The sequence below is a fragment of the Didymella exigua genome (genome assembly GCF_010094145.1).
Source record: "Didymella exigua CBS 183.55 unplaced genomic scaffold M421scaffold_40, whole genome shotgun sequence".
Lineage (NCBI taxonomy): Eukaryota > Fungi > Ascomycota > Dothideomycetes > Pleosporales > Didymellaceae > Didymella > Didymella exigua.
In genome coordinates, this window is record NW_022984814.1 from 262,618 (window position 1) to 287,074 (window position 24,457).

The 24,457-nt window shown below is 54.0% G+C and overlaps 11 protein-coding genes across 11 annotated transcripts; 6 read left to right on the top strand and 5 right to left on the bottom strand.

Moving 5' to 3' along the window:
- Positions 1-3: 3 nt before the first annotated feature.
- Positions 4-1,721, top strand: M421DRAFT_424954 (DUF1295-domain-containing protein). Its single transcript, XM_033593927.1, has 3 exons — positions 4-1,013; positions 1,064-1,216; positions 1,265-1,721. Exons 1-3 carry the CDS (start codon positions 379-381, stop codon positions 1,587-1,589), a joined length of 1,113 nt encoding a protein of 370 aa, XP_033444575.1. The 5' UTR covers positions 4-378; the 3' UTR covers positions 1,590-1,721.
- M421DRAFT_424955 (DNA glycosylase) lies at positions 1,612-3,171 on the bottom strand. Its single transcript, XM_033593928.1, has one exon. It carries the CDS (start codon positions 2,730-2,732, stop codon positions 1,800-1,802), a length of 933 nt encoding a protein of 310 aa, XP_033444576.1. The 5' UTR covers positions 2,733-3,171; the 3' UTR covers positions 1,612-1,799.
- On the top strand, positions 2,952-4,734 carry M421DRAFT_424956 (arginase family protein; the record flags this gene model as incomplete). The annotated part of the gene is made up of 7 exons (XM_033593929.1): positions 2,952-3,205; positions 3,333-3,429; positions 3,659-3,723; positions 3,770-3,962; positions 4,011-4,056; positions 4,106-4,470; positions 4,525-4,734. Coding segments are annotated over 7 exons (1,136 nt in total), but the record flags the coding sequence as incomplete, so codon positions are not given.
- Positions 4,735-4,902: 168 nt separating this feature from the next.
- On the top strand, positions 4,903-5,452 carry M421DRAFT_8971 (cytochrome b5; the record flags this gene model as incomplete). The annotated part of the gene is made up of 4 exons (XM_033597791.1): positions 4,903-5,014; positions 5,065-5,102; positions 5,158-5,215; positions 5,265-5,452. The coding sequence occupies 4 exons, from the start codon at positions 4,903-4,905 to the stop codon at positions 5,450-5,452; spliced, it is 396 nt and encodes a 131-aa protein (XP_033444578.1).
- A 236-nt stretch (positions 5,453-5,688) lies between these two features.
- On the bottom strand, positions 5,689-6,477 carry M421DRAFT_295485 (uncharacterized protein). Its single transcript, XM_033589064.1, has 2 exons — positions 6,249-6,477; positions 5,689-6,199 (listed from the first exon to the last, which is right to left on the bottom strand). The coding sequence occupies exon 2, from the start codon at positions 6,165-6,167 to the stop codon at positions 5,925-5,927; it is 243 nt and encodes an 80-aa protein (XP_033444579.1). The 5' UTR covers positions 6,168-6,199; positions 6,249-6,477; the 3' UTR covers positions 5,689-5,924.
- A 1,463-nt stretch (positions 6,478-7,940) lies between these two features.
- On the top strand, positions 7,941-8,772 carry M421DRAFT_295547 (uncharacterized protein). Its single transcript, XM_033589065.1, has one exon. It carries the CDS (start codon positions 8,191-8,193, stop codon positions 8,644-8,646), a length of 456 nt encoding a protein of 151 aa, XP_033444580.1. The 5' UTR covers positions 7,941-8,190; the 3' UTR covers positions 8,647-8,772.
- A 506-nt stretch (positions 8,773-9,278) lies between these two features.
- M421DRAFT_295584 (uncharacterized protein) lies at positions 9,279-11,688 on the bottom strand. Its single transcript, XM_033589066.1, has 2 exons — positions 9,411-11,688; positions 9,279-9,380 (listed from the first exon to the last, which is right to left on the bottom strand). The coding sequence occupies exons 1-2, from the start codon at positions 11,592-11,594 to the stop codon at positions 9,345-9,347; spliced, it is 2,220 nt and encodes a 739-aa protein (XP_033444581.1). The 5' UTR covers positions 11,595-11,688; the 3' UTR covers positions 9,279-9,344.
- A 620-nt stretch (positions 11,689-12,308) lies between these two features.
- On the bottom strand, positions 12,309-12,548 carry M421DRAFT_424966 (uncharacterized protein; the record flags this gene model as incomplete). Its single annotated transcript, XM_033593930.1, has 1 exon — positions 12,309-12,548. The coding sequence occupies one exon, from the start codon at positions 12,546-12,548 to the stop codon at positions 12,369-12,371; it is 180 nt and encodes a 59-aa protein (XP_033444582.1). The 3' UTR covers positions 12,309-12,368.
- A 25-nt stretch (positions 12,549-12,573) lies between these two features.
- Positions 12,574-14,252, top strand: M421DRAFT_95564 (MFS general substrate transporter; the record flags this gene model as incomplete). Its single annotated transcript, XM_033598317.1, has 2 exons — positions 12,574-13,313; positions 13,364-14,252. 2 exons carry the CDS (start codon positions 12,574-12,576, stop codon positions 14,250-14,252), a joined length of 1,629 nt encoding a protein of 542 aa, XP_033444583.1.
- A 2,572-nt stretch (positions 14,253-16,824) lies between these two features.
- Positions 16,825-19,330, bottom strand: M421DRAFT_295616 (uncharacterized protein). The gene has a single exon (XM_033589067.1). It carries the CDS (start codon positions 19,289-19,291, stop codon positions 17,003-17,005), a length of 2,289 nt encoding a protein of 762 aa, XP_033444584.1. The 5' UTR covers positions 19,292-19,330; the 3' UTR covers positions 16,825-17,002.
- Positions 19,331-21,035: 1,705 nt separating this feature from the next.
- On the top strand, positions 21,036-22,283 carry M421DRAFT_72991 (alpha-ketoglutarate-dependent taurine dioxygenase; the record flags this gene model as incomplete). The annotated part of the gene is made up of 2 exons (XM_033596932.1): positions 21,036-21,611; positions 21,663-22,283. 2 exons carry the CDS (start codon positions 21,036-21,038, stop codon positions 22,281-22,283), a joined length of 1,197 nt encoding a protein of 398 aa, XP_033444585.1.
- Between the last annotated feature and the right edge of the window lie 2,174 nt (positions 22,284-24,457).

Genomic DNA, 24,457 nt, shown 5'->3' on the forward strand with positions numbered 1-24,457 from the left:
GCGCACAATTGAATGATCGCACTTGCTCCACTCGCAATCCACAGACAATGCATCATGAGCGCATCGGAGCAGATACCAGCGTGTTCCAGGATGAAATATCGCGGCTGAATTCATACAGTAACGGTGCGGGGTTTATTGGATCATCAGTCCTGGTACATTCATGGAAGGACGACAGGCGCGGGCCGGACGAATCAATGTCAACACCTTCGAATCCGCGACGCCCGTTGCTAGCGTTACATCATGCCATGGCATGTGCTTTTGCGGGGAAGCTATGGAGCTTAAACAAGGTCGTCGCTCGAGTTACGCGACTTCTGCCACTCATTGATCGTTCTTCATATCACTCTTCGCGAAGCGCTCACACCGCTCGCACTGCACACGATGGCGTCCGGACTCTTCTCAAAGTCTAATCAGCCTACGAGTACTCCAGATGCTCGCATTCAGTTTGGCGAAGAACGGCCGCATGACATCTACCTCAACAAGACGCACCCAACGGCGCAGCATGCGTACAGCTATGTCGACACGACACACTCGAAAACACACGTCCACACGGCCTCGTTATTCGACGTTGGCATCTTGAAGGATACACTTGCTCCCTCTCTGACTCTTCACTCTGGTCTCGCAGTCATTGCATACGGTATCTCACGATACACTCAACGCGTCGAGGTCAAGGATTGGCTCTGGCCCAGCGGCCAGGTTGCCAATGCCTGGTGGTCTGCAATTGGTCGCCGTCTAGCCGCAGGCTTGACGCTCACGCAAGCTCTCAACCGTCTGTCCTGGCACGAGCGCGTCGTCTTGACCGGTGTGACGCTCTGGGGAGGTCGACTGTTCTACCGCATAGCTCGCCGATCAATCCAGCGTGGCGAAGACGATCCACGCTACACCGAGGTCAAGAAGGAGGACGATTTCTGGAACTTGGCTTTGTTCAAGATCTTTATCCCCGAGGCCTTCTTCCAGATGCTCATCAGCTTGCCTTTCACAGCTCCGTTCAGGCACGAAGGTGCGGTCATGATAGGGTAAGATCAAGTAGATCAACTTTAGCATCAGCAGCTAAATTGTCCAACAGATACCACCCTTATATTCAGATGGCGGCCGTTGGTCTGTTCTCTACCGGTCTGGCCATGGAGACTTTGGCCGACTATCAGCTCGATCAATACAAGGCCGAGGGTGGACGTGGCATCCTCCGCGAAGGGGTCTGGAGCATTGTCCGCAACCCCAAGTACATCCCCTGTCCACCATCCAAGCCACTCTCACTAACATAAACCAGCTACCTCGGCGACGCTCTCGTCCACATTTCTTTCATCGTAATGCTGTACGGAAGCGACATGCTTGCACCCATCGAACTCCTCGGTCCCGTCGCGAACTACTGTTTCCTCCGCTACTTCGGCGGCGACAAGAAAAAAGAACAGCACCAAGTGCGCCGCTACTCTACTTCTCAGCCCGATAAGTTCGCTGAGCTGCAGAAGTTCCGTGCTGACAAGAATGCGTTCTGGCCGAGCATGGACGAGCTTAGCAACAAGTGGCTGTGGACTGTGCTGGGAATCGGAGGACTGGGTATCGCTGTTGAACAGACATTGAGGACACTGCATTAAGACGGTCATGGGACACTTGCAGGTCTATGGCGTCCTCGGCTTTTTTTCATTGGATTGCTTTTGCCCTTTCGTTAATTCTGCTCAGCAAACCGAATTAAACTTATTCGAGTTTCAACTACATACGCGGTGTCAATCGTCTGAGTGCTTCCAGGCTGCCGAATCCGATCTATTTCCCGTGAAGTGTAGTCCTTATTGCACGCACACATCACCTCATTGCGTCTCCTCGGTGTGGCCATTCACCAAATCTTCTTCCTTCACGTCTAGGGCATCATCCTTGAAAGAGTCTTCTTGCTTGACGGCTTGATCATCCTTTGGTCTTGCGTCTTCGATGCTTCGTTCAAGAGCCTTTGCCTTGACCCTCTCCATTTCTTCAGATGTGAGTCTGCTCCTCGTGCCCGTGAATTCGTGCCACTTCCACCCGTCCTGCGCCCACCTCCACTTCAAGTAAGGCCTCAGGTCCTTATCCAGCGGTACTACCCTCTTCCACTCCGACTCCCCCTCCGTGATCTCTCTCAAGCGATCCCGGTAGAAAATCCTAAAGCTATCTAAAGCATACGGTCCCATGCCCGGCAGATGCGCAATCTCCCACCCCTCCCTCTCATCCTCCAGCCCCAATATCTCGTCGGTTTTAACGTCTAATCCGCATCCTCGGTTGGGGTAGTGCAGTCTTCTGTACCGCCGCTCTTTGCACGGTGGAGCCGCTAGCCACGCCTCAGCCAACGCGATCAACCGTTTGGCGCGTACATTGTGCAGACCCAGGGGTTGCAGGATCGCAGTCAGTCGATCTAGGTCTGCCTGCGAGAGATGGAAAGGTGTCGGGTAGAGGGCCAGGATTTGAAAGAGGACGGGCCGGGCTGCACGGCCGTGGGTTTGGTTCCAGAGGATTACTTGGACGACGAGGGCGTAGAGGCTGTCGCGGATGCGCTCTTGGATGAGTCCATAGCCTGCTGGTTGGAGTTGGAAGGGGAGATCTTCTGGTTGGGGAATTGTTGTTGGGCGGTCCGATGTATGCTGCGATGTGAAGTGGTTGCTGACGCGTTCTGGTCGTTTGCGCTTCTTGGTGGCGGGATTGTCAGGGGTAGACTGAGGAGTGGACGTTGGCTCTTGCTTTGTCACGCTTGATTGTGATCTTGTTGTTACCATGACCAACACCGGATAAGAGCTCGATAACGATGCGTTTGTTCTTCATACTGACGAAGGTGGGATAACGTTAGATGAAATGCATTGCGGTTGTACCTGCCATTTCGGGCTGAAGAGCGTCATCGCAGGTGCGGATGTACGACCGGTTTCTACTTCAGCAAAATTCTCTTGATTTCAAGGTTGCTCTTTCTAATTCCTTTTAATCCGAGTCATTGTTGAGCATAATGTGCAGATTGGCCTGGTCCGCATTGGTTGTGGCGTTCGCATTTGTAGACGCACGCGAGATCAGCTTCCCTTCCCTCCCCGGGTTTATCTCGGATCAAGTGGTGATGGACGTCATCACTCAAGATATCCATCAAGGCAGATTTTCAGGCTTGACGACTTACGCAAACTTGCCGTATGTTCATTGTCTGGCTGTAGATAGCGAAGATGTCGAAAGGTTTGACATTGCGATTTTGGGCGCTCCGTTCGACACTGTAAGTTGTTATTAACATCAAAATGCGTTCTGGTCGATCTGGGGACGAGGGGTGAGTGGAGAGTGATATGTGCCCGCTGTGGAAGCACAAGCACGAACTTGGTGGCTGGTTACTGACATGTCTGCAGGGAGTCACAGCCCGGCCCGGCGCCAGATTCGGGCCGAGTGGCATTCGGCGTGGGTCGTCTCGGATATCAGCCGGTGCAGCCTGGAGCATATATACAGGTATGTTTGCTATACACTGATTCCGAACTTGTGGGATTGCGTGGTACAGGCTCTGATTTCGAAACGATGTTGAGCGCACGGAACACAGCACCATCGAGATGATGTACTGCATGGAGGCGAAGAGCACAATCAGTATCGGTGGCCGACGAATGCTTGCGTTGTGTACACAGTCGTTGGCTAGGCGAAGACCGCAGACTAAGAGCTGAAGCATCGAACTGACTGCTTCCAGGGGAGAACATCTTTATCGACTGGGCAAAGATCGTAGATTGCGGAGATGCTCCTTTGACTTTTCTCGTAAGTGGAGAACAAGACCGACGTGCCATAGCTGACAATGTTCAAGGATAACACTGTTGCGTTAAAGCAGCTTGACAAGGCGCACAAGGGGATCTCGGCAAGAAAGACCAACTCAAGCGATTTCACTGTTCCACGGATTGTGACACTTGGTGGAGACCACACTACGACACTGTCGGCTCTACGATCCACACACAGCCATTGGGGCCCAGTCAGTGTGATACATTTCGACTCTCATATAGGTAAGCCGAGTTCGCATGTGCGGCCGCGGAGCTGATGATATGCGTCAGATACATGGGACCCGAAAGTGCTAGGCGGAGGCATCTCGCACTACGCGTAAGTGTTGACGACTTAGCCAGAGTCTGTGTTACTGACCTGTATGTAGAGGCGTCAATCACGGAACATTTCTACACATTGCTCATGAGGAAGGTCTTATTCGCAACACGTCTATCCATGCGGGTATCAGAGCTCCTGTTGTTCGTCCAAAAGGTGATGTGCGCAACGACATCAGATGCGGGTTTGAGATGGTGCGAGCACGGGATATTGACCGTCTGGGCATCTCTGGCATTGTCGAGCGTCTGAAGAAGCGAGTCGCTGGGACGAGAGTCTATGTCAGTGTGGATATAGATGTTCTAGATCCAGCCTATGCACCGGCCACCGGTACAGCTGAGGTTGGTGGATGGACCACCCGCGAGCTGTTGTCCATCCTTGACGGCCTGGAAGGGTTAGAGGTTGTGGGAGCTGACATTGGTAAGTTTAACAATCCGAAGCCTGCGATTGCAATCTGTTGACTCGCACAAATAGTCGAAGTCGCACCAGTCTACGATACTGCGGGTGAGACGACGGTGTTGGCTGCGGCAGAGGTGGTGCTTTCACTGCTCACGTTGATGGTCAACAAGCCCGTGCAAGCTGACGCGTAGACACGAAACTGCGTGGCACAGTTGCAGTCTTTGAGTTCAGACCAGCTTGAGTAGAAATTAGGAGTCAATGTTCAATACAATAATATATCGGCGCACACATTAAGATGAAGACTGGACATTCAATCGGCGTCCTGACATCGGCGAGTCGCATTTGCCGGTAGGTACCGGTACCGTACCGGTACTACCTAGCGCAGAATATTGCCGAGGCCGCGGCTCCCAGTCGCTGAACATGCATACGTCACCCGAACAACACCACCACAACATGTCCGGAACAGAAGAGCCAAAAAAGGAGAGATTCGCTCCGAAGGAGCCGGTCACTTTGAGCCCTCCCAAGGACGACACTATCACCCGCGAGCACCTTGCTAAGTGTGACGGTGAGCTACCCCGCGGAGCAGTGGCGGAGGGAGTACTAAGCAGATGCTAGGCACGAACGAAGGCTATCCCACGCTAGTTGGCATCAAGGTAGGTGTGGTAAAACGAAGGCAGTAACGATATGCACACGACTTACAATGCTCAGGGCGATGTCTTCGACGTGAGCGGAAAGGAGACCTACGCGCCCGGCAAAGGTTACCATGGTAGGATGCAAAATCTGTACCACGATTGACTACGTACTTACCAATTCAGTCTTTGCCGGCAAAGAGCCAAATCGTGCGCTTGGCATGTCTTCTCTGAAGCCGGAGGACTGCGTATCAGACTACTCAACATTGTCTGAGACAGAAACGAAGACCCTAAATGACTGGCACACGTTCTTCAGCAAGCGATACAATATTGTTGGACGTCTTACCAACGCTGAGAACGAGTCGCGGATTTGAAACAATTTCTGTTTAAATCGCCGACGGAATCGTAGATGTCAAATCGCCTCAAGTTGCATCTGCATGTCTATAATGCAAGAACGTGCTGTCCTATTGAACCCGGCAAAGACTTCGATACCTCAAATAAAAGGACTGTTTCAGAACACTATGCATTATTGGCCTGTATGGCCTGCCTACCAAATACAAGGTATATATGTGGAATCTGCTGACGTGAAACAGCTGGAGGCTTTTCCCCATTAATGCCAAAAAACTCCTTCAAATCCAAAGCATTCCATCGCGGGTGAACCGCAACGCCAACAAAATAAGAGCCATACCGCTCGAGCTATCAAGCCGTCATTGTTCAGAAACATAACACAAAATGCCGGAAACACCATTTACCCCACAAACAGAATTTACGCCTAGAAGATTCGATCATTGGATGTGCCTCTAACCGGAGATCCAGACGAGGAAATTGGACCTGTCGACGTAGGAGTCATCTACCGCCTGCTACGCTATATACAGGCTGCAGGTTTCGAGTCAATTCGTTGGTATTGCGGTATTGTTGATGTTTGGCACAGTTCTCGCACTCTGTCTCGTGTTGCTCCCACTTCCTCTTGATGTTCCAAGCCCCGAAGCACTGGTGGCCGGGATCATTGCGTGCAAAGTGGCAGTACTTCCAGAGGCGCTTCTCCTTATGCCCGCAAGCGACGAAGTGGATCTCCTCGTAGTAACACATGGCGGCTGGGTGTTCACGTTGAACCGTCGAAACTGCAGACTCTGTCAGATTGGTATGTTCAACACAAGCACTTCGACGTACGAGAATATGTCGTTGCTGCTAGCTTCAGGCGAGCTGTCGAGAGTGACGTCCGTCGTTACCGTGGCCGATTCGAGGACTCTTCGAGGGTGCATACGGACAGAAGCTTCGAGTGGACGCTGGTTTTGTTTGAAGGAGATGATGGGAAGTTGACAGCGGAGCAGCACGATCCTTAAATATGGCTGCAGCAGATACATCCTGCAGCTTTGTCGACAACCGCGCTATGCTCGACATACTCCTCGATACAACATCTCCTTCTTCGACGGCCTTGCAGCACGCAACGCCCTGTAGGGTTGCACACTACGAGAGTGTCTCCACCCTGACACCCTCACTTTCCACCAACACATCGCTCCCCGCATCTCCAGGTTTCGGGGAGGCCCCTAACTAGCTTCTGCTTGGTTGAGTAGCGAGACTTACCACCAGTGCTATGTGGTGATGCCGCACTGATCCAGCTAAGACTCACCCGTCGCTGTACAGGTGTACAATAGCGGTTATGAGTGCTGCCCGGGCTTCTCGATTGCCATGCAGGCCTCATTCGGGCAGCAAATGTTTGGTTGCGCCCCCACAGTTCTGCAGCACCTCGTTTGCGAATATGTCAAAATATTGCAGCACGGTTGCCTCGAAACACGACACATTGCGCACAGACGCACCCAAGCCAGCGCGCTATCGTCCATCAGCCCGGAATCTGGTCAAGATGTATCGAGATCTAAGCGACCAGATAGCGCTGATGCGGAACGATTGTCCACGTTTGGCCACTTGCACCTTTCCAACCTTCGATCTACATATCAGCCACCAAAGATGGTCTCGAACGAGTCTCCCGCTAGACACCTCGTTCCTTTCTTGGTAACAGTCCAGTTCGGATGCCTGTAGTTGCAGGGTGAACTTGTTATTTTTCTCGAACTCTTGATGCAATCGCGCACGGCCTTGTGAGTGAAGTGTGTGTCACCTGAGCTGCCAGTCACACGCATCGAGTCCCTTGCTGCGTGGGTGGGGCCAGCGCGTGCTTGCTGCGAATCAGAGGTAATGTCCCCAAGGTCCGTGCATGGCTCTGTGCAGTCGGCCAAATCGAAGCAGACCTCAAAATACCTTGGAGTCGAGCCTCTTCAACCCCCCCGCAAGGATGTATGGCGTCCTGCCAACATTGCATGCCATTCATTGACGGTTGAAACAATCGAGTTCATGCGGAACCGACAACCACTTCTTTCAGTGAGCGCACTTTGTGGTATACCCTCGAGAATGAACCTGTTTCTGCACCGAAAGCGCCACGGCAACTCTTCCTGTAGGTGCTGTTGTATGACATTGTTGATAAACAGGAATCCACTGACAATCTTTGAGGACGATGCATACAACTCCAGCTGTCATATTGAGCGCTAAGCAGTAGTTGCGTTTGACTGTTGTGAACCCACAGGAATGAATGGCTTGGGCTAAGTGTACGGACCCATGCATCGGCTTCTAAGCCGTGGCCGTCCTGCTGTCCGCTGTCAGGTAAGACCCGCACCTGCAGAAAACTGTAGCATGGGCCATGCTTACCCGCTGTGCCTTTCGAAGCATCTCACCGGGCGTCGCCCGTGTATCACCATTGACGTGCTCCAGCGTTTTCTTGACGTACACCTCGCTGCAGTGTGCTACGATGTACACGACCGATTGCAGGCTCAGACAACGCAGAGCCGCTTACAACATTGTGACAGAGAGCCTGCAAAGCACAACCGGGTCACAGGAACATTCCTAGTGGGTTGACGATCAAACGAACGCTACCGACCAGCACATATCTGCGATACACAGGCATTACGCAATCACAGATGAAGCCTACTTACTGGAGAACCCCGCTTAAATCGAAATATACACGAGCACAAGTCATTAAGCCCTTGTCCGAGTTCGAGCTTACTCGGGAGTCCGGCTAACGGTCCGATACGGACACAGAATGGCGGAACTAATTTGAGCAAGAATGGGCAGCGAATGTTCCGAGAGACGTACAGTAGGGGCCTCCCAGCAGCTTCCCCTTTGGTCGAACGACGCAGGATCTAGGACTCGAGAATGTGACATGGGCAGGGTCGCTGCACCAAAATTGGTGCACTATGGGCTATACGGGAACGCGCACGAGCAGCGCATCCGCCAGCTCGCAGCATGTCACATCGGGTCCGGGGACGCGTTCCCCTGTCATCCGGTACGGAGTATGCATAGCATGGCCAGACGCGTTGTATACACACTAATAACACGCAGTGTATACACACTAGTCACACGCAATGGCGGTACACCAGTCACACGCAGTGGCTGTACACCAGTCAAATGTACGCCATCACTATGGCAAGTCATGGAAACTACAACTGATTCGCCACTCGGCCTCACAGGCGTAGAGGATGGATTGGTTTGCACACACTGTACTCAGGACCCAGAAGGTTGACGAGATTGTGCTGCATCTGGCTTACGAACAGATGACGATACAGAACTCCTCCGGACCGCGGAAATCCTGGCTAGAGCTCGATCAACCTTGACAGTGACAGCAAATAAGCTCAACATTTGAATGTTCCGGAGCCTGAGAGCTACGAAGCCAATCAAAGTGGCGGATACGGCGCTGGTCGGACCACGCCATCTGCGCGACCAGTACAAGCGCTTCTGCCTGCGGCGACACCATGCTGGAGGGTGACACGAGTCATGAGTGTCCTTCACGCACAACAGCGACGCGCGCATACTTCGCTAAAGTGTGGACAATACTTTCCATCGCAGCACGGACATCAGCGCTCACGCGAAGCGGATGCAATGTGGAAGCACTGTCGCTCAGCGTGTCTGCTTGTTACACAACATGCGTCTCCGTGCGGCGCGCAGCGCCTAGCTATGTTGATGCTGTGGCCTGAGCAAGAATCGCGTGGGGACGATCTGCGCCGTTCTCGTCAGATGTGCTTTCTCGCATCTTCAACGTCTGCCCACGTTGTGTTGGCACCCCACAGGCTCCACTCACGAGCATCTTGAAACAGGACACACAGACGTCAAGATGATCGTGATAGAAAACACATTCTTTCCGATATCATAACAACTTTTCAACTGAACGCCTTCGCTATGCGCTATCGATCCCCCCCTCAAGCAGACGGTGACGTGCAATGACTACTTAGCCCGATTAGCCTTTCTCTTCTGCCTCTTCTGCGCAATGATCCTCGTCCGCTGCGCCACCTTGGCCTTATCCATGTCCTGCTCTGCATCAGCGGGCGGCTTGTTCCCTTCCGCGCGCGACCCTGGCTTCTTCGCATCCCGACCAGTACCCGAGCTCGAATCGCGCTTCCTCTTCTGGCCCTTGGCCTTAGCCTTTGTGTCCTGCTCGGCATCAGACTCAGACCCGGCCGCGCCTTTTGCCGGCTTTGGTTCGCGGGACTTGTCCTCGGCGGCTGAGCGGCGGGACACGACATTCGCGTTCTCGATGGCGAACTCGACGATCAGGCGCTTGCGCTTGTCCTCCATGGCCTCTTTGGCGGCTTTCTTGCTCTTGGGCATCTCGCCCTTGACTTTGTAGTCGACAGCATGCCCGTTGAGCCAGCGCAGCCCCATCAGAGCGTTGCGGTGCGTGTAGTACTCGATGAAGCCGTATCCTCTGCTGCGCCCCGCGCCCGTGTCCTCGCCGACTTTGCTGCCTTTCTCCGTCTCAAAGACGACCTTTGCTTGGCGCACGATTCCCTTGCCGCGCTTCTTGCGGATCTTCTCCGCGATGACCATTTCCTCGCCACCGCGGGCGATTTCGGCTTTGCTGAGCTTCTGACGCTTGCCGGCGTTGACGTCCTCTGCGAAGCCGACGACACCTTTGCGGGCGAGCTGCTTCAGGTCCTTGGATGTGATGGAGCGCGGGAGGTTGCGGACAGAGAGACGGGTGAGGGAGAGGTGGAGTGAGGGGTTGTCCTGGATCTGCTTGCGGCGCAGGGTGGCGCTGTCCTCGCGCATCTTGACTTCCGAGGGCGAGAGCTGGGCGTACAAGGGCGAGTTAGACGCGATGGTTCCCTCATTGAGCAGGTACAGGCGCCGCTTGTCCTTGTCGCGGTTGAAGCGGTTGGCGGCGCCCTCGGCGGTGAGACGCGTGGCTTCGGTCTTGTCGACGGCGCGGCTGAGGTGCAGGATGCGGCCGTCGATTGTGTATCTGCCGGTGGGGTCGGCGTCGGCGTCTTCGAGGACCGAGTGTGAGGTGGTGATGGTTGCGCCGTCTTTGCGCTCGATCTGCTTGGTGTTGATGGTGACTTTCGGCACGCCTTTTAGGCAGTCGATCATTTCGTCCTCGTTGAAGAAGGCGACGAAGCCGGTCCCCTTGGGGCGTTCGGTATCGCGGTCGTAGACGACGCGGGCGTAGCGGATGGCGCCGAACTGCTTAAAGTGCTCCTTGAGGCTCTCGTCGTCGACGGTGAAGGGCAGGTTGCGGATGAAGAGGACGTAGTTGGGGCGCTGGGGCTTCTGCTCCTCTTCTTCTTCTTCGTCGTCGTCGTCATCGTCGAGTTCAGACAGCTCGTCGTCGTCGTCGTCGTCGTCGTCACTGCCGTCGTCGCTGTCGTCGACAGACTCGGCGTCAGAAGGGTCCTCGCTCGACTCGACGTCAGAGCCCGCGTCCTCCATGTCCACGTCCGTTTTGTCCTTCACGTCGTCGCCCTCCTGCTCCGTCTTCTGCAGCGTCTGCCACGCCTCCTTGTCGACGGCCCAGTCGACGGCAATCGGGCGGCCGTCAATGTCCCTGCCGTTGAGCTCGGCCAGCGCGCGCTCGGCGTTCTTCCGGCCGCGCATGGCCACAAAGGCAAAGCCGCGCAGCTCGCCGTTGGGCTTCTTGGGCAGATTGATGAAGTGCGTCTTGCCAAAGCTGCGGAAGTGCTTCTCGAGGTCCTCGGGCGTCTTGATGCTCCACGGCAGATTTCGCACGATCAACTTGGGCGTCTGGTTCTCCTTCTTGGCTGCCTCGCGCTCGGCCTTGAGCCGCTGGCCCTTGCTCTCGGCGCCGTCCTCGCGGTGTCGGGCCTCGGCGCTCTCGAGGCGGATCTTCTTGCCCTGCAGACTCGCGCCATTGAGCTCGTCCAGCGCGCGCTGGGCGTCTTCGACGTCGGCGAAGGTGACGAAGCCGTAGCCCTTGGACTCCTTGGTGTCCTTGTCGAGCACGACGAGCGCGTTCTTGATTGGGTATGAGTCGGAGAAGAAGTCGGTCAATGCCTCGGTCGTGACGGTCTTTGCCAGGCTGCGGACGAAGAGCTGTCGGCGCGCGTTCGACTTGCGGTCGTTCTTGGGCGCTTCCACGGCGGGTGCGGTGCTGGGGGCGACTGCGACGGCCGCGACAGCCGCGACAGCCTCGGCGCCCGCCTCTGAGAGGCGCTGCTTCTTCCTACGGGGAGCCATCTGGTTCGTCTCTACGGGGGGAAAGCGCTTTTGCTGTTCCAGTCCCGTCTCGACAAAAAAAGTTCGCTATGGCGGCGCTAGCGTGCGCAGGGAGCGGGGCTCTCCCGCCATTGGCCGTTCGCCCACACCGACTCCACCCAGACTCCGTTCAAATGCGGGATGACGGCACTCGTGCATGTCGCGCATCCTCACGTGGGCCTGGTCTGTAGCCTCGAGCCTTGTCCTGGACCGCGACAAACCACAGAATGCCATCTTTGCGGCCCAGCACGTGCTGGCTCCATGCACTTGTGGGCTGCTCGACGTCTGCCTAACCGCCGTCCGCGGCACTCGACGCCGTCTTGGTGCTTGAGCGCCGTCTTCGAGGACGGCGGGATTGGCGGATGAGCCCTTATCGCGGGGTGCCTTCCTGAGTTGAGGTGAGCCCTTGCCGCAGCAGATACGGGGCAGCCAGGTATAAGAGGTAGGCCTTGGGGCGTGTCGATAGTTGCCACGTCCATTATTGCCGCTGCGTTGCTCCTTCTCCATCATTTTTATCTTCCGCTATTGCTATCCTCTACATGTCCCTATCCTTCAATGCAGCCATTTTAAGAACCCTCGATCCCTCCGTGACCGCCAGCCTTCGACCCGCCTGAGCAGTCCACTACTGGTGCCAGACCCCTTCTACCGCAATTGCAACCGTCCACGGCCCTCATTACTCAACGCGTTGACTGATGCCCGCTGCGCTTCGTGTTACACAAACGTAGATCTCTCTGACAGCGGGCGGCTTTCACCAAATCAGCGGTTGTCTTGCTGCATCCCGCTAGGCTCCTGCCGAAAGCGACCTAGCGGCGCCGTGACGTCTGGGTACAGCACCTGTGGTGTAGAAGTCGGCAGTATGAATTCGCAGTCACAGCACACGCCAGAGACGGAGCCTCTCCTCCCACTAGAGACGTCCGGCTCATCGTCGCGGACCATCAACAATGCCACATTTCCACCGTCGATGGCCGCCATCTTAGACAAGATCGAGAAGGAAGTCAACAACCTTGACAATAAGAGCGACTCGGAAGAACCGCAGTCTTCCAAAGATGAAGTACGGGACGATGCCACGATTTATGACAAGAAGTGCCTCCTTGTGGATAAGCAGATAGATGCATTCGGCATGGGGCACTACCAGTGGATGATCTGGTCGCTTTGCGGTCTGGGGTACCTCATCGATCTCATGTGGGCGCAAGCCTTTGGGCTTGTCTTGTCGCCTCTGCAGCAAGAGCTGGGATTCGGCAATAATGAGACTGGCAAGCTGTCGACCGCCTTCTCTGTCGGACTCACCGCGGGTGCATTCGCCTGGGGCATCTTAGTTGATGTCATTGGCCGGCGATGGGCGTTCAATCTGACGGTCCTGATCGCCTGTATATTTGGGCTATGTCTCGGCGTACCCGATGACTACAACACCATTCTAGTGCTCACTGCGCTGACTGGCTTTGGTGTCGGTGGCAACATCCCGATCGACACAACCATCACGCTCGAGTTCACTCCAGAGAGCAAGCGCTACCTTCTTCCGCTGCTGTCAATATTCCAACCTCTTGGTGTTGTCATTTGCAGTGTCATGGCTTACGGCTTCATTCCTGTTCACAGCTGCTCGCCCAATTTCTCAGAAGCAGGTCCATTGCCTTCATGTAAGACTGTTGACATCGATGTAGCCTGCTGCAAGAAGGATGATAACGTGGGCTGGAGATATCTGCTGTGCGTTGAACGCCCCAGAACTGCTTCCTAACGATGCTGATATTCGACAGATACACTCTCGGCGCCCTCACCTTGCTGGTCTTTGTCCTACGATCCGTCATCTTCAAGTTCCAGGAATCGCCCAAATTTCTGCTCTTCCGCGGCAAGGACGCGCAAGCGATCAAGGTCCTAGAGAACATTGCGCTGTACAACAGAACAACATGCAGTTTGACACTCGAGCAACTGCAAGTTGTTGAACGAGAGCATAATAGCCTCTCCAGTGGTGCTAGCTTGACCGAGGAACAGCCCTCCTGGTCAAGAAGTATGCAGTATGAGCTCGCACGCTTCAAGATCCTCTTCTCATCACCTCAGATGGTCCGACTCACCACTCTGGTCTGGCTAACCTACATCTGCGACTTCACCGGCTTCACCGTCGCGGGCTCGTACCTGCCGCGCATCATTGCGCTGAAGAACGGCGCACTCCATCTCTCACTCGACTACACGTACCGCTCCTACATCCTCATCTACCTTCCTGGCACCATTGGTGTCCTCCTCGGCTCTCTACTCTACCGCACGCCCAACATCGGCCGCAAGTACACCATGGTCGTTTCCTCCCTGCTCATGTCCGTCAGCATTTTCGTCTTCAGCACCGTGAATTCACCCGCCTCAAACATCGGACTCAACGCCATGGAGTACTTCTTTCAGTCCATGTTTAACGCCGTGCTGTACGGATGGACACCCGAGGCTTTCCCGGCGCAGATTCGCGGTACAGCGTGTGGCGTGGCCAGTTTCTGGGGCAGGCTGTTTGGGATTGTGAGTCCGCTCATTGCCCAGCATTTGTATGCGAGGAGTAAAGATGACAAGGGCGATGTGAACAGTGTGTTGTATCTTGCCGGGGGAGTGACGCTGGGGTGTGTGGTTACGACGGCATTATTACCGGCAAAGGCATTGAAGAGATAGGTGGGGTTGATGATGCGCAAATGAGTATTGCCTTGGAGTTTACACAACCGTGTGAAACGAGCTATCTCTAGCCCTATTGATGCGTGGCGAGGTAGTTGCTATTGTGTGGACAAAGGTTCACGCAAACCCAGACTTGTCGATGAGGCCTGCTCGACTTTGGGAGACCAGAGATGGATGTTTTGACAGTCGCCTGAAGTTGCCAAATGAATTGTCCCTGAAAACGGATGGCGCTCGAGCGTAAAGTTCTGGCCGAGCCGTATCAAGTGCTGGTGTTGGTGGTAGTAGCAAATACTCAAATGAGAACTTTAGGGACTGGAATTGGCAGATTTTTCTCGACTTGAGCAGTGTTGTGGACTTGGCTTCAGCAATGGTCCACCATCGACTGATTAGTGACCGATTGTGATTGGTATTGCAGAGTTTGTGAGAAAAGCGGCTGCTGCCACCCGTAGCTGGCTGAGAGGGTCCATCACAGAGTGACAGACCATGGACCGACCGAGTCGATGACTCAAATTGGCAAACGACCTGGATTTGGCAGTCACACTGGAGAATTGCGACGAAAGATTGCAATGCCACCTGCGGCCCCCTGAGTGAGAAGCCTTATCTCTTCGATAGTATAGCGATCAGTGTGGAGTGTTGTTATGAGACAACCTTGACCGTGATACTTTTGATGGGCAAGATCATGTATAATTCTGAGAGAAATCGGAAAAACCTTGCAACCGACATGAGGAGATGATGCCCGACTGTCAAACCCACCATTCTGCATCCCTGTCTTTGTGCTCCAGATGTGGTTGAACGCCAGAAGCGCAGCTTGAGCCTTCGGCAGCAGTGCTGGCTCTTCATTGACGTCATGGGAGCGAACGAGCTTTGAGACATGAATATGCACAGAACGGGTTTCGTTGATCAAGGGACTTGCACGTAAGGAGAAGAGAGCCACCTTACATACATCAGTAATGATGTAAGTGCTTTCTTTCGGAATCCAGACAGAAAAAACAGACGCGACTTGCGCGAGATTAGGACCAGTTTCAGCTGCGCGTAGATCCGTGTCGGTGCTTTTCGCTGTCTCAGAGAGACTGGGGTTACCGGCAGACATGATCGAGATTTCTTCGAATTTCGAGACTGGACAAAAGAGAAAATGTTGAGAGAAAAGGGAAGGCAAAGGAGAACTTGTATTTGTATGCATTCTCACGTGCGCATCGACATCTGTTTGGTATATGATTCTCCAATATTCAATCCAGGCACACAACTGCTATAGCTTCGACCGACTAACCCCAAGTGCCACCTCCACCGCGTCCTGCCCTCTTCTGCGCACTCAGCCTCCAATCATCCTCACCCTGGAATTTGTTATGCAACGGCTGAATCCTCTCCGCCTTCTTCCTCTTACTCAGCCTATCGGTCGGCGCAACCTTGAAGAAAGTTGGCGCCGCCTCGACCAGCCACTTCGGCTCAATTGCACTGCACACATGCATGTACTCCTTGGTCGTCTCAACAAGCGAGTGATACACAACGTGCTCGCTGGGCTTTCCGAACAGCGAAGAGCTCGGGTGCAAGTACACGGGGGTGCCTTCGACGAGCGTCTTGTACCCCTCGGCAGGATCTTTGCGTGCCGAGTTGCGGAAGAAGCCTGAGCAGAGCGCTTGACGCACTTTGATAGTATTGCGGCCGCAGGACACGACGGGGTGTTTGTGGCGCGCCATGATCTGGAGCAGTTGATTCCGTACATCTTTGACGCGCTGCATGTTCCGGGGAATGACGAAGTTCTCGTGGCACCAGGGCGTGCTGAAACCACCTTGCTTCCAGCCGTTATAGACGTTGAGTAGGGTGATGTGGTCGCCTGAGGGGTCATTGAACTTCAGCTTCTTCTGGTCTGCTTGTTGCTGCTTATCTCGTGGGCGGTGGAACACGGACTGGGTTGCGCTGATCATGGCGACGATTGTGAGGATTTCGTCTGAGCATTGCAGGTCCACACTCTTGATGAGAGATTTGGATAGTGGGGGATCCATGGGAAAATCGGCCATCTGGCGACCGAGACGTGTGAGCAGACCTTCATCGTCAAGAGAGCCAAGCTGATATAGCTCTTCGAGGGCTGTTAACATAGTGTTTGTGGGTGGTGGGTCCATGAAGTCGAAGTGCAGGAGATCGTTGATACCCATAGCTTTTAGCATGAGGATGGTGTTGGACAGATTTTGTCGCTGAATCTCAGGGATGGTAGTTGGTAGCATCTCATTCTGGAAAGCAGCTTCGGTATACAGGCGGAAGCACTTTCCTGGGCCTGTTCTGCCTGCTCTCCCACTCCTCTGACGAGCTTGAGCTTGCGATATGGGTGTAATCTGCAGCCGGTCCATGCCGAGCTTGCCGTCATAAGAGCTCTGCTTGACGAAGCCAGGGTCCACGACATAGTAGATGCCGTCGATGGTCAGACTGGTCTCGGCGATGTTGGTGGCAATGACGCACTTGCGCGTCCCATTTGGTGCAGGCTCGAAGATGCGCGATGCAACTTCCGAGGGCAGAGCTCCATAGATGGGTAAAATCATGAGTTCAGGTACGTTGGGACCCAGCGCCTTCATGCGTTCTGACAAGATCTCACAAGACGAGTCAATCTCTTCCTTACCCGTCAAGAAGAGTAAGATGTCTCCCGCAGGCTCTGTCAAGTGAATCTGCATGACCGTGACGAGAGCAGCGTCTAGGTAGTCGGACTCGGGTTCTCGGCTGTACATGACTTCGACGGGGACTAGGGCCATGTTAGTAGAGCTTCAAGGAGTGGTTTGATAGGTATACTTACAGGTTCGACCGGGAATGGAGAAGATGGGGCACTTGTAGAAGTACTCGGAAAACTTATCAGCATCAAGTGTGGCACTTGTGACAATGAGTTTCATATCCGGTCGTCGCTTGAGCGTCTTCTTGAGTAGTCCAAACAGAACATCAGTGGCGATGGTACGCTCGTGAGCCTCGTCTAACATGATGCAGCTGTACTTGTTCAACATTGGGTCGAGCAAGATTTCTCTTTGTAGGATACCATCTGTCATGTACTTGATGCGCGTGTCTGGTGATGTGTTGTCCTCGAATCGAATGGTGTAGCCGACTTCGTTACCAAGCTTGCAACCCACTTCCTCGGCGACACGCTTAGCAACGCTCATCGCCGCAACACGTCGAGGCTGAGTGCAACCAATCACGAGCTCGTTTGCGTATCCTGCTTCTGCCAGGTATTGGGTCATCTGTGTGGTCTTGCCAGAACCGGTGTCACCGACGACGATCAAGATCTGGTGAGCGGCTATGGCCTCAAGCAGCTGCTTCCTAAACTTGTACACAGGCAGCGACTCTCGTTGGTCCTTTATGCTCATATTTGTACGCTTGCCAAACGATGCATCCTTGCTGTTGATCGAGATTTTCTTCCACTCAGGCATAACTTCAGTGGGCTGGTCTTTTCGTGTGTTGCGTAGATCACTGGCGAATTGTCGCTGCTGGGCCATGGGGTCATTCCACTGACTGCTAAGATCCACATTAGCAGCATCTGCTGCGGCTTTCTCTTGGGCTTCTTGTTGCCGCAAATCTCGGCGCTCTTTCGCCAATGTGTCTCCAGACATAGCCGCTCGGTTGAGCGAGCCATCAGGTGCCTTGATGATTCGAATGGGGGACAGCTCGAGGGACTGCTTGGTCTGGCCAGCCAAGAAGGGCGGCTCCTCTTCGCGTACCTCGATGTCGACATCCTCCTCCTCCTCAAAGCCCCCTTCGCCAGCGATGTGTGCATTGAAGTCTTCGTCGATGTCTGGGTAGTCTGACTTGGGTATGACACCAGACGCAATAAGCTGCTTGATCTCCCATCTTTCAGGCGAGGTCATGCGCTTTCGCATGCCGTTCTTACGACTGTTATAGCCATCTTCCACGACGGGCACGCTGCTTTCCATGAGGCCGGGTATGCCTCCCAGCGCTTGGGAGTTTGCGCCCGATCCAAAGGACTCGATACGCCTCGAAGGAGCAAGATCTCGTCCTGATTGCTGGTCCACCTCCTTCATCGATAAGGATAATCGGCCATTCTCCATCTTGATGACCTTGACCTTGACCTCTTGCCATCTGGAGAGCAGATCAGAGGGGTGGTTGACGCGACCGCCCTCCTGGATCTGCGACACGTGCACCAGCCCGTCCACCTTTCCTTTGACGCCCTGCAAGTTGACAAAGGCGCCAAAGTCCTTCACGCCGGTGACCTTGCCGTTGTAGACCTTGAAGAGCACGGGCTCGTCGTCCAGCTCGGGCGTCGGTGGGCGGCGGAACTCGTCGAGGTCTTCGTCGCGGTACTTCTTGCGGCTGCGCTGCTTGTCGTGGCGCTTGACGGTTCTCGTGCGCCCAAACTCGTCCTCAAAGACCAGCTCCTCGTGCTCCTGCTGTCGCTGTCCGCGACTGCGACTGTGGCTGCGACTGCGCGACGCTGACTGTGAGCGGTTCCTGCGCCGGTGCCGCTTGCTATCCCTATCGTCGTCGCTGCTGTACGGGCTCATGCTGCGCTTACGCGACCGCGCCTTGGGCCTGCCGGCGGCGCCCTTCCCAGCCAGGCCCTCCAGCATGGCGAACGTGTCGTCCAGGGCGTCTGGCTCGGGCGCATTGGTTGCAGGCGCCTCCTCGGGGTCGCTGAAGTCGAGCTCCCGGTCGGCGATGGCGAGGCCCTTGAAGACACGGGTCTTGCGGTCGCGGCTGTCATCGTCGTCGTCGTCGTCGTCGGCGGCCTTGGCGCCATTCGCGCTCTTGTGCTTGTACTTCGGGTGCAGCGTCAGGATCAGGCGGTCGATGCTCGCAACCAGGCTCTCAGGAAACTCGGCGCCCATGGCCTCCAGCTGCTCCTTGAAGTCGGCCAAGCCCTTTGCGCCAGCATGCTGGTCGATGACGAACTCGGCGAGCGTCTTGTCGGACACGCCCAAGTGGTTCTGAATCTCCGACGTGACTTTCGACACGAGCGACAGGAACTCGAGGTTCTCGAGGTCGTCCATGGTTGCGGTGAGAGGTGGCAGCCCGAGCGGGCGCGATGGTGCTGCTCGGAAAGTTTTGGACATGCGCGATACGAAGCAGATGCGGCTCAACTCAGCCGAGCAGTCGCCTCCCCGCAACCAGTCGACCAGTCACGGGCTCTGCATCTCCGCAGACCACCACCACCAGTCTCACCCAACTGAAGGCTGCGTGCACTGCGCCCGCCGGCACCAACACCACAGGCAGCAGTCACAATGGGTCCCGCCATCGCATCACGTGCTGCACAGCGCTTTCGCCTCGTCACGTCGCTGCTCGTCCTCGGCTTCGGCAACTACGAGCTGTGGCGGGTCCATAAGGGCATCCATCCTTACTGGACACCACGCTTGGAAGCGGCGGGCATCGTGAGGCAGCGCAACAAGCTGGCAGAGCATGACAGCACCAAGCCAGCAGCAGTTGCTGCAGAGACGCCTGCGCCCAAGCCTTGGATCAAGTGGACCGACCTCAACGGCGTCCCCATCCCCACACTCGAGGCCAGCGTCCGGCCAACGCGGAAGGACTGAGGGCTGGCATCGCCTCCTCGACGGTTGCATACGAACGACGCAACTTGCAGCCATTCAGTGTACAGGACACATTCTGTTGCTGGCTGCTCCCTAGAATAGATGATGGAACATTCACAAGCAGGCTGAACGCCGTAGCATTCGGCAGTGTTTTGGGCACAACACATGGCGTCATGGGTTGAGTACGGGTATTGTGGGTTGCATACGCAGATTGGAGCGTAAAGTACCAGCGATTGAAACCGGCAATTCAATCAACTCGCATTAAGACCGTCACCTTCTGAATTTGATCGACATTGTCGGTGTCTGAGCAACAACCAGCACAAACGCCAGCGAAGCGTGCTGAGGGAACGCATGAGTAGCACATCACTGCATCGTGCGTCCGATATCGAAAGAGCAAACCAGGGCGGCAGTTATCGAAGCGCCGAATACTGCCACGCTGAACACAAGATCTCCCCTGTTCAGATCCGGGGGCCCTTGCGCTGTCTTATGTCTGAAGACGAGCGAAGGCGTCATGTCCCTGAAGATGGTGCAATACTTGACACCTTACCGAATCTGGTCTTAGCGCAGCCACTCCCTCGACTTCAGCACTGAGTAGTCAGAGCGTTTCACAATCTCAGTCATGGGCGGGACCGACCTGCCACTTTCGAGATCGAGTTTCAAAGGACGAGGTCGTCGCAAGCATTGAGAGGCACGAGTGCGAAAATAAGAGCTCGAGATGAGGGCCCTTGACTCAAGATGAGGCTGCGCAACCTACTTCCAACTATCATCAGCAGCACAGTCCGCACTTACGAGGCTTTCATCTAAGCTCAACGACTGTCGTCACCACGCGACAAGATAATCGACACGGTGCTTCCCCGGACCCACCTCCGCGGTCGTAAGGAGCGAATGCGACTGCAGTCCCGAATCGTCATGTTTTGGCGGTCAGAGATGTGGAGAAACCGGCCGGATCACCTGTGGTAGAAGTCGTGATTGCGAGCGATGGCGCAATCGGCTATGTAAGCGTCTTGCCATGAGTCTAGGTACCACCCAAACAATATATGTATAAGTACTGCGACCGCTATTCTTCGCTTTTCCGTCTTCATTAGAAGTTTGAGGACGTCAGCCAAGCGCCTTGATCATTAACACCTACTTCACTCAGCTACTCGATCTGTCCAATTGCCCATTGAAGCCGCACCTGTCGAAGCGCAGTTGAACCCGACCACTACAGCCGGGTACCTTGCATAGAGGATCATCTGCCAATCAATAGCCATACCACATCACCACCACAGTCGAAATGGCACCTGGACTAGTAGACCCAGCCTTCCAATCGAGGGAAGCGGCTCCCGGGAAAAGCCTTAAGCACGCTGTCAAGCCTGCCAACACTCATAACTACGTGCCCGGACGCACAGCAGTCACACAGCACGACGACACATACGAATTCGAGCATCTCCGACCACGCTTCCCTGATATCACATGGCCTGCGCTTGAGGAGCACACATATGTTGACAAGGGCCTGCTCGGTGACGTCAACTTCAAGAATCTTCTGTCGTCCGCCACAGAGGTCTTCGACTACAACCCAAAGATTGGAACCGAAGTTCATGGCGTCGACCTCGCCAACCTCACAGATCTCCAAAAGAATGATCTTGCAAGGCTGATCGCAACAAGAGGTGTGATCTTCTTCCGTGACCAGAAGAACTTCGGTATCAAGGAGCAGCGCGCTCTCGGACAGTACTTTGGCCAGCTGCACAAGCATGCCACTACTGCTGTTCCCCGTGAGGAAGGTCTCGAGGATGTACATGTCGTCTACACCGGTGAAGGCTCACCCGATCTCCGTTCGCTGTTCTCTCCTACTTTTCTCTGGCACTCAGACGTAAGCACTGCTCGACGTTCAGCTCCCACGACTTCTGCTGACCTTGCCTAGGTCACATATGAGATCCAGCCACCCTCATACACTTCGCTGAAAGTCCTCACCGGCCCACCTCGTGGCGGTGGCGGTGACACCCTCTGGTCCTCCCAATACGCCGCCTATGACATGCTCTCGCCACACATGCAGAAGTATCTCGAGTCGCTCACAGCGCTGCACTCTGCAGATCTGCAAGCCCAAGGAACACGCGATCTCGGCCGCACCGTTCGTCGCGAGCCAGTCACAACCGAGCACCCACTCGTCCGTACCCACCCCGTTACAGGCTGGAAGAGCATCTTCTTCAACCCGGGTTTCGTCACCAAGATCGTCGGCGTGCCTAAGACCGAGTCCGACCACATCATCTCCCTGCTCAACGAGATTGTCGCCACATCCCCAGAGTTTCATGCGCGCTTTCAGTGGCAGGCCGGCGATGTCGCGTTTTGGGACAATCGCGTCACTAATCACTCTGCCACATATGGCTTCGCACCGCACCGCCGCCATGCTGTGCGCGTCTGCAATCAGGCTGAAAGGCCGTACCTAGACCCCAATGGCAGGTCACAGGAGCACGACCTGAGCGAGCGCTACGGCATCCCCAAGGCGAACAAGGACGGCTCTGGTGTTGTCAATTATAACGACTGAGGCTTCGTAGGTCCAGATTGTCGGATCTAATTTCAACGGGCGAAGAGGTTTCGGGATCTTGTTTCTTGTAGCGTTTCAGCGAGCACGTTGGGGTTGTCAACAACTATGAGCTAGTAACAAGTACAACACATTATGTATAAGTACCGGTAAAAATACCGTGTTCGTGCACGGAATGCGCGAATTCACCGAATGCGCGCGATCGGCCCTACTAGCCCAAGCGAATATGAGGCTGTAGAGCCACCCATAATAGATAAATATATAACGTACCTCACGGACGAGCCGGTCAACGGGCGAGCCGATCACTTTTGCTAAGCCCCTACCAAACTTCACCCTATTATGGCCCAAAACACCACACTTTGGCGCTGCACAGCGTAGTACAGCCTGTTATATTATTCAGAGACTACTTCTACATTATTCTTGCATGTTCGCGCGTTATGCCTAGTCTTATTACACTGTCTATACTGTCTTTAGGATAGCTTACCCACTTTAGCGCGCACCTGCTTACTTGCCTTCTTACTATTACTACGCGCCCTAAACTCCCCTAGAGTAGTTATTCACAACCTATCCTTAACTATAAGGGTACCTTCTGCCTTTACTTGCTTTTTTTTGTGTGATTGATTGATTGATTGATTGATTGATTGATTGATTGATTGATTGATTGATTGATTGATTGATTGATTGATTGATTGATGTCGCAGCAAGGATCGAGGTGAGGGTGCATATCACGTGATCCGCATCTGGATATTGGACCGATCAGACACTGGCGATCTATCACGCCATGGTGAGCGGAATCGGGTATAGCTTGGAGCCGTGATTAGGGCTCCAATTAGGGTATAGCTGGATGAGCATTGGTGTATATATTCTGCTCATTCAGCACCGTAGATAGAACAAGGAACTTGATCACTTTCTTCACACTTGATCAACGATCAGAGACCACTCAGCTTCCACAATTGATTAATTAACTAATTAATTCACAACGTGTTTCACAAGCGAGCGCCGCACCCAAGCGAGCGCCGCACTCTCGCTGCCAGAACGCCGGCGCAACAACAGCGCGTAATGTCTCAACCACAACAAGCTCCTACACTCTATACTGAAGCTGATGTACAGCTTGCTATATCTAATATCTTAAGAAACTATATCCAAAGTATCTAACGCACTAAGAAAGTCTATAAAGTACCTAAACAAACAATCTAACGCTAACACAACAGAACACACTCTTAACACAACTAACGTGGTCCACCACCGAGCGAATCACCCCACCGAGCGAATCACTCTGCCAAGACCACAACGCTTTCTACTATTAATTACAATAGCTCAATAACCTAATCTTGAATTACTTTCCTGTGCAGATAGAGTTATACTTGCTACCTAAGTAATAAAATCTAACGCGTCACTAAGCCAGCGACGCGCTGCTGCTATCTACAGGGTTCCTTAAAGTACACTTAGCTATTAAGGCGCTGGAAGAACCCCACAACGCGATACCCACCCTAACTCATCTAAGCTTCAGAAGCATGAAGAGGAGGCAGTTATACAATACATAAGGAAGCTTGACGCTAGAGGCTTTGCCCCTACGCTTAGCCACGTACGTGGAATGGCTGACCAGCTACTAGCTAAGCGTAGTAGTGGCCAGGTTGGGGAGAACTGGGCCTATAGGCTGATCCAACGCCGGCCTGAGGTCAAATCTCAGGTGACTCGACTCCGTGATCACCAGCGAGTCCTCTGCAGTAATCCAGCTATTATCAGCCCCTAGTTTAACCTTGTACGCAACATTAAAGCCAAGTATAGTATCCTAGATTAAGACACGTACAACTTTAATAAGACTAGCTTCTAGATAGGCATTTGTAAAGTTATAAGACTTTGTTCTTATAATCTTTATCTAGCGTATTTCCCTTTTCAGTATAGCGCTATGCTTACCTAAGCATTGCTATTGTAATCTCCAAGAAGAGAGGATTAGAATGGTGTGCTTACGAAGCCTGTATCTCCTCTCGTTCTTAAGATATGCTGTTCTCTATTTTTAGTAACTAGAAATGTTCTAGACCCTCTGCTTACAAATAGAGTAGCCTACTCTGTAAGATGCTGACGTATACGATTACGCATGCACCTACGTAATCTTGCTTGCATATGCAGCAATACTAAGCATAGATGAAGTAGACCTAACTAGAGGAGTCTAGAAC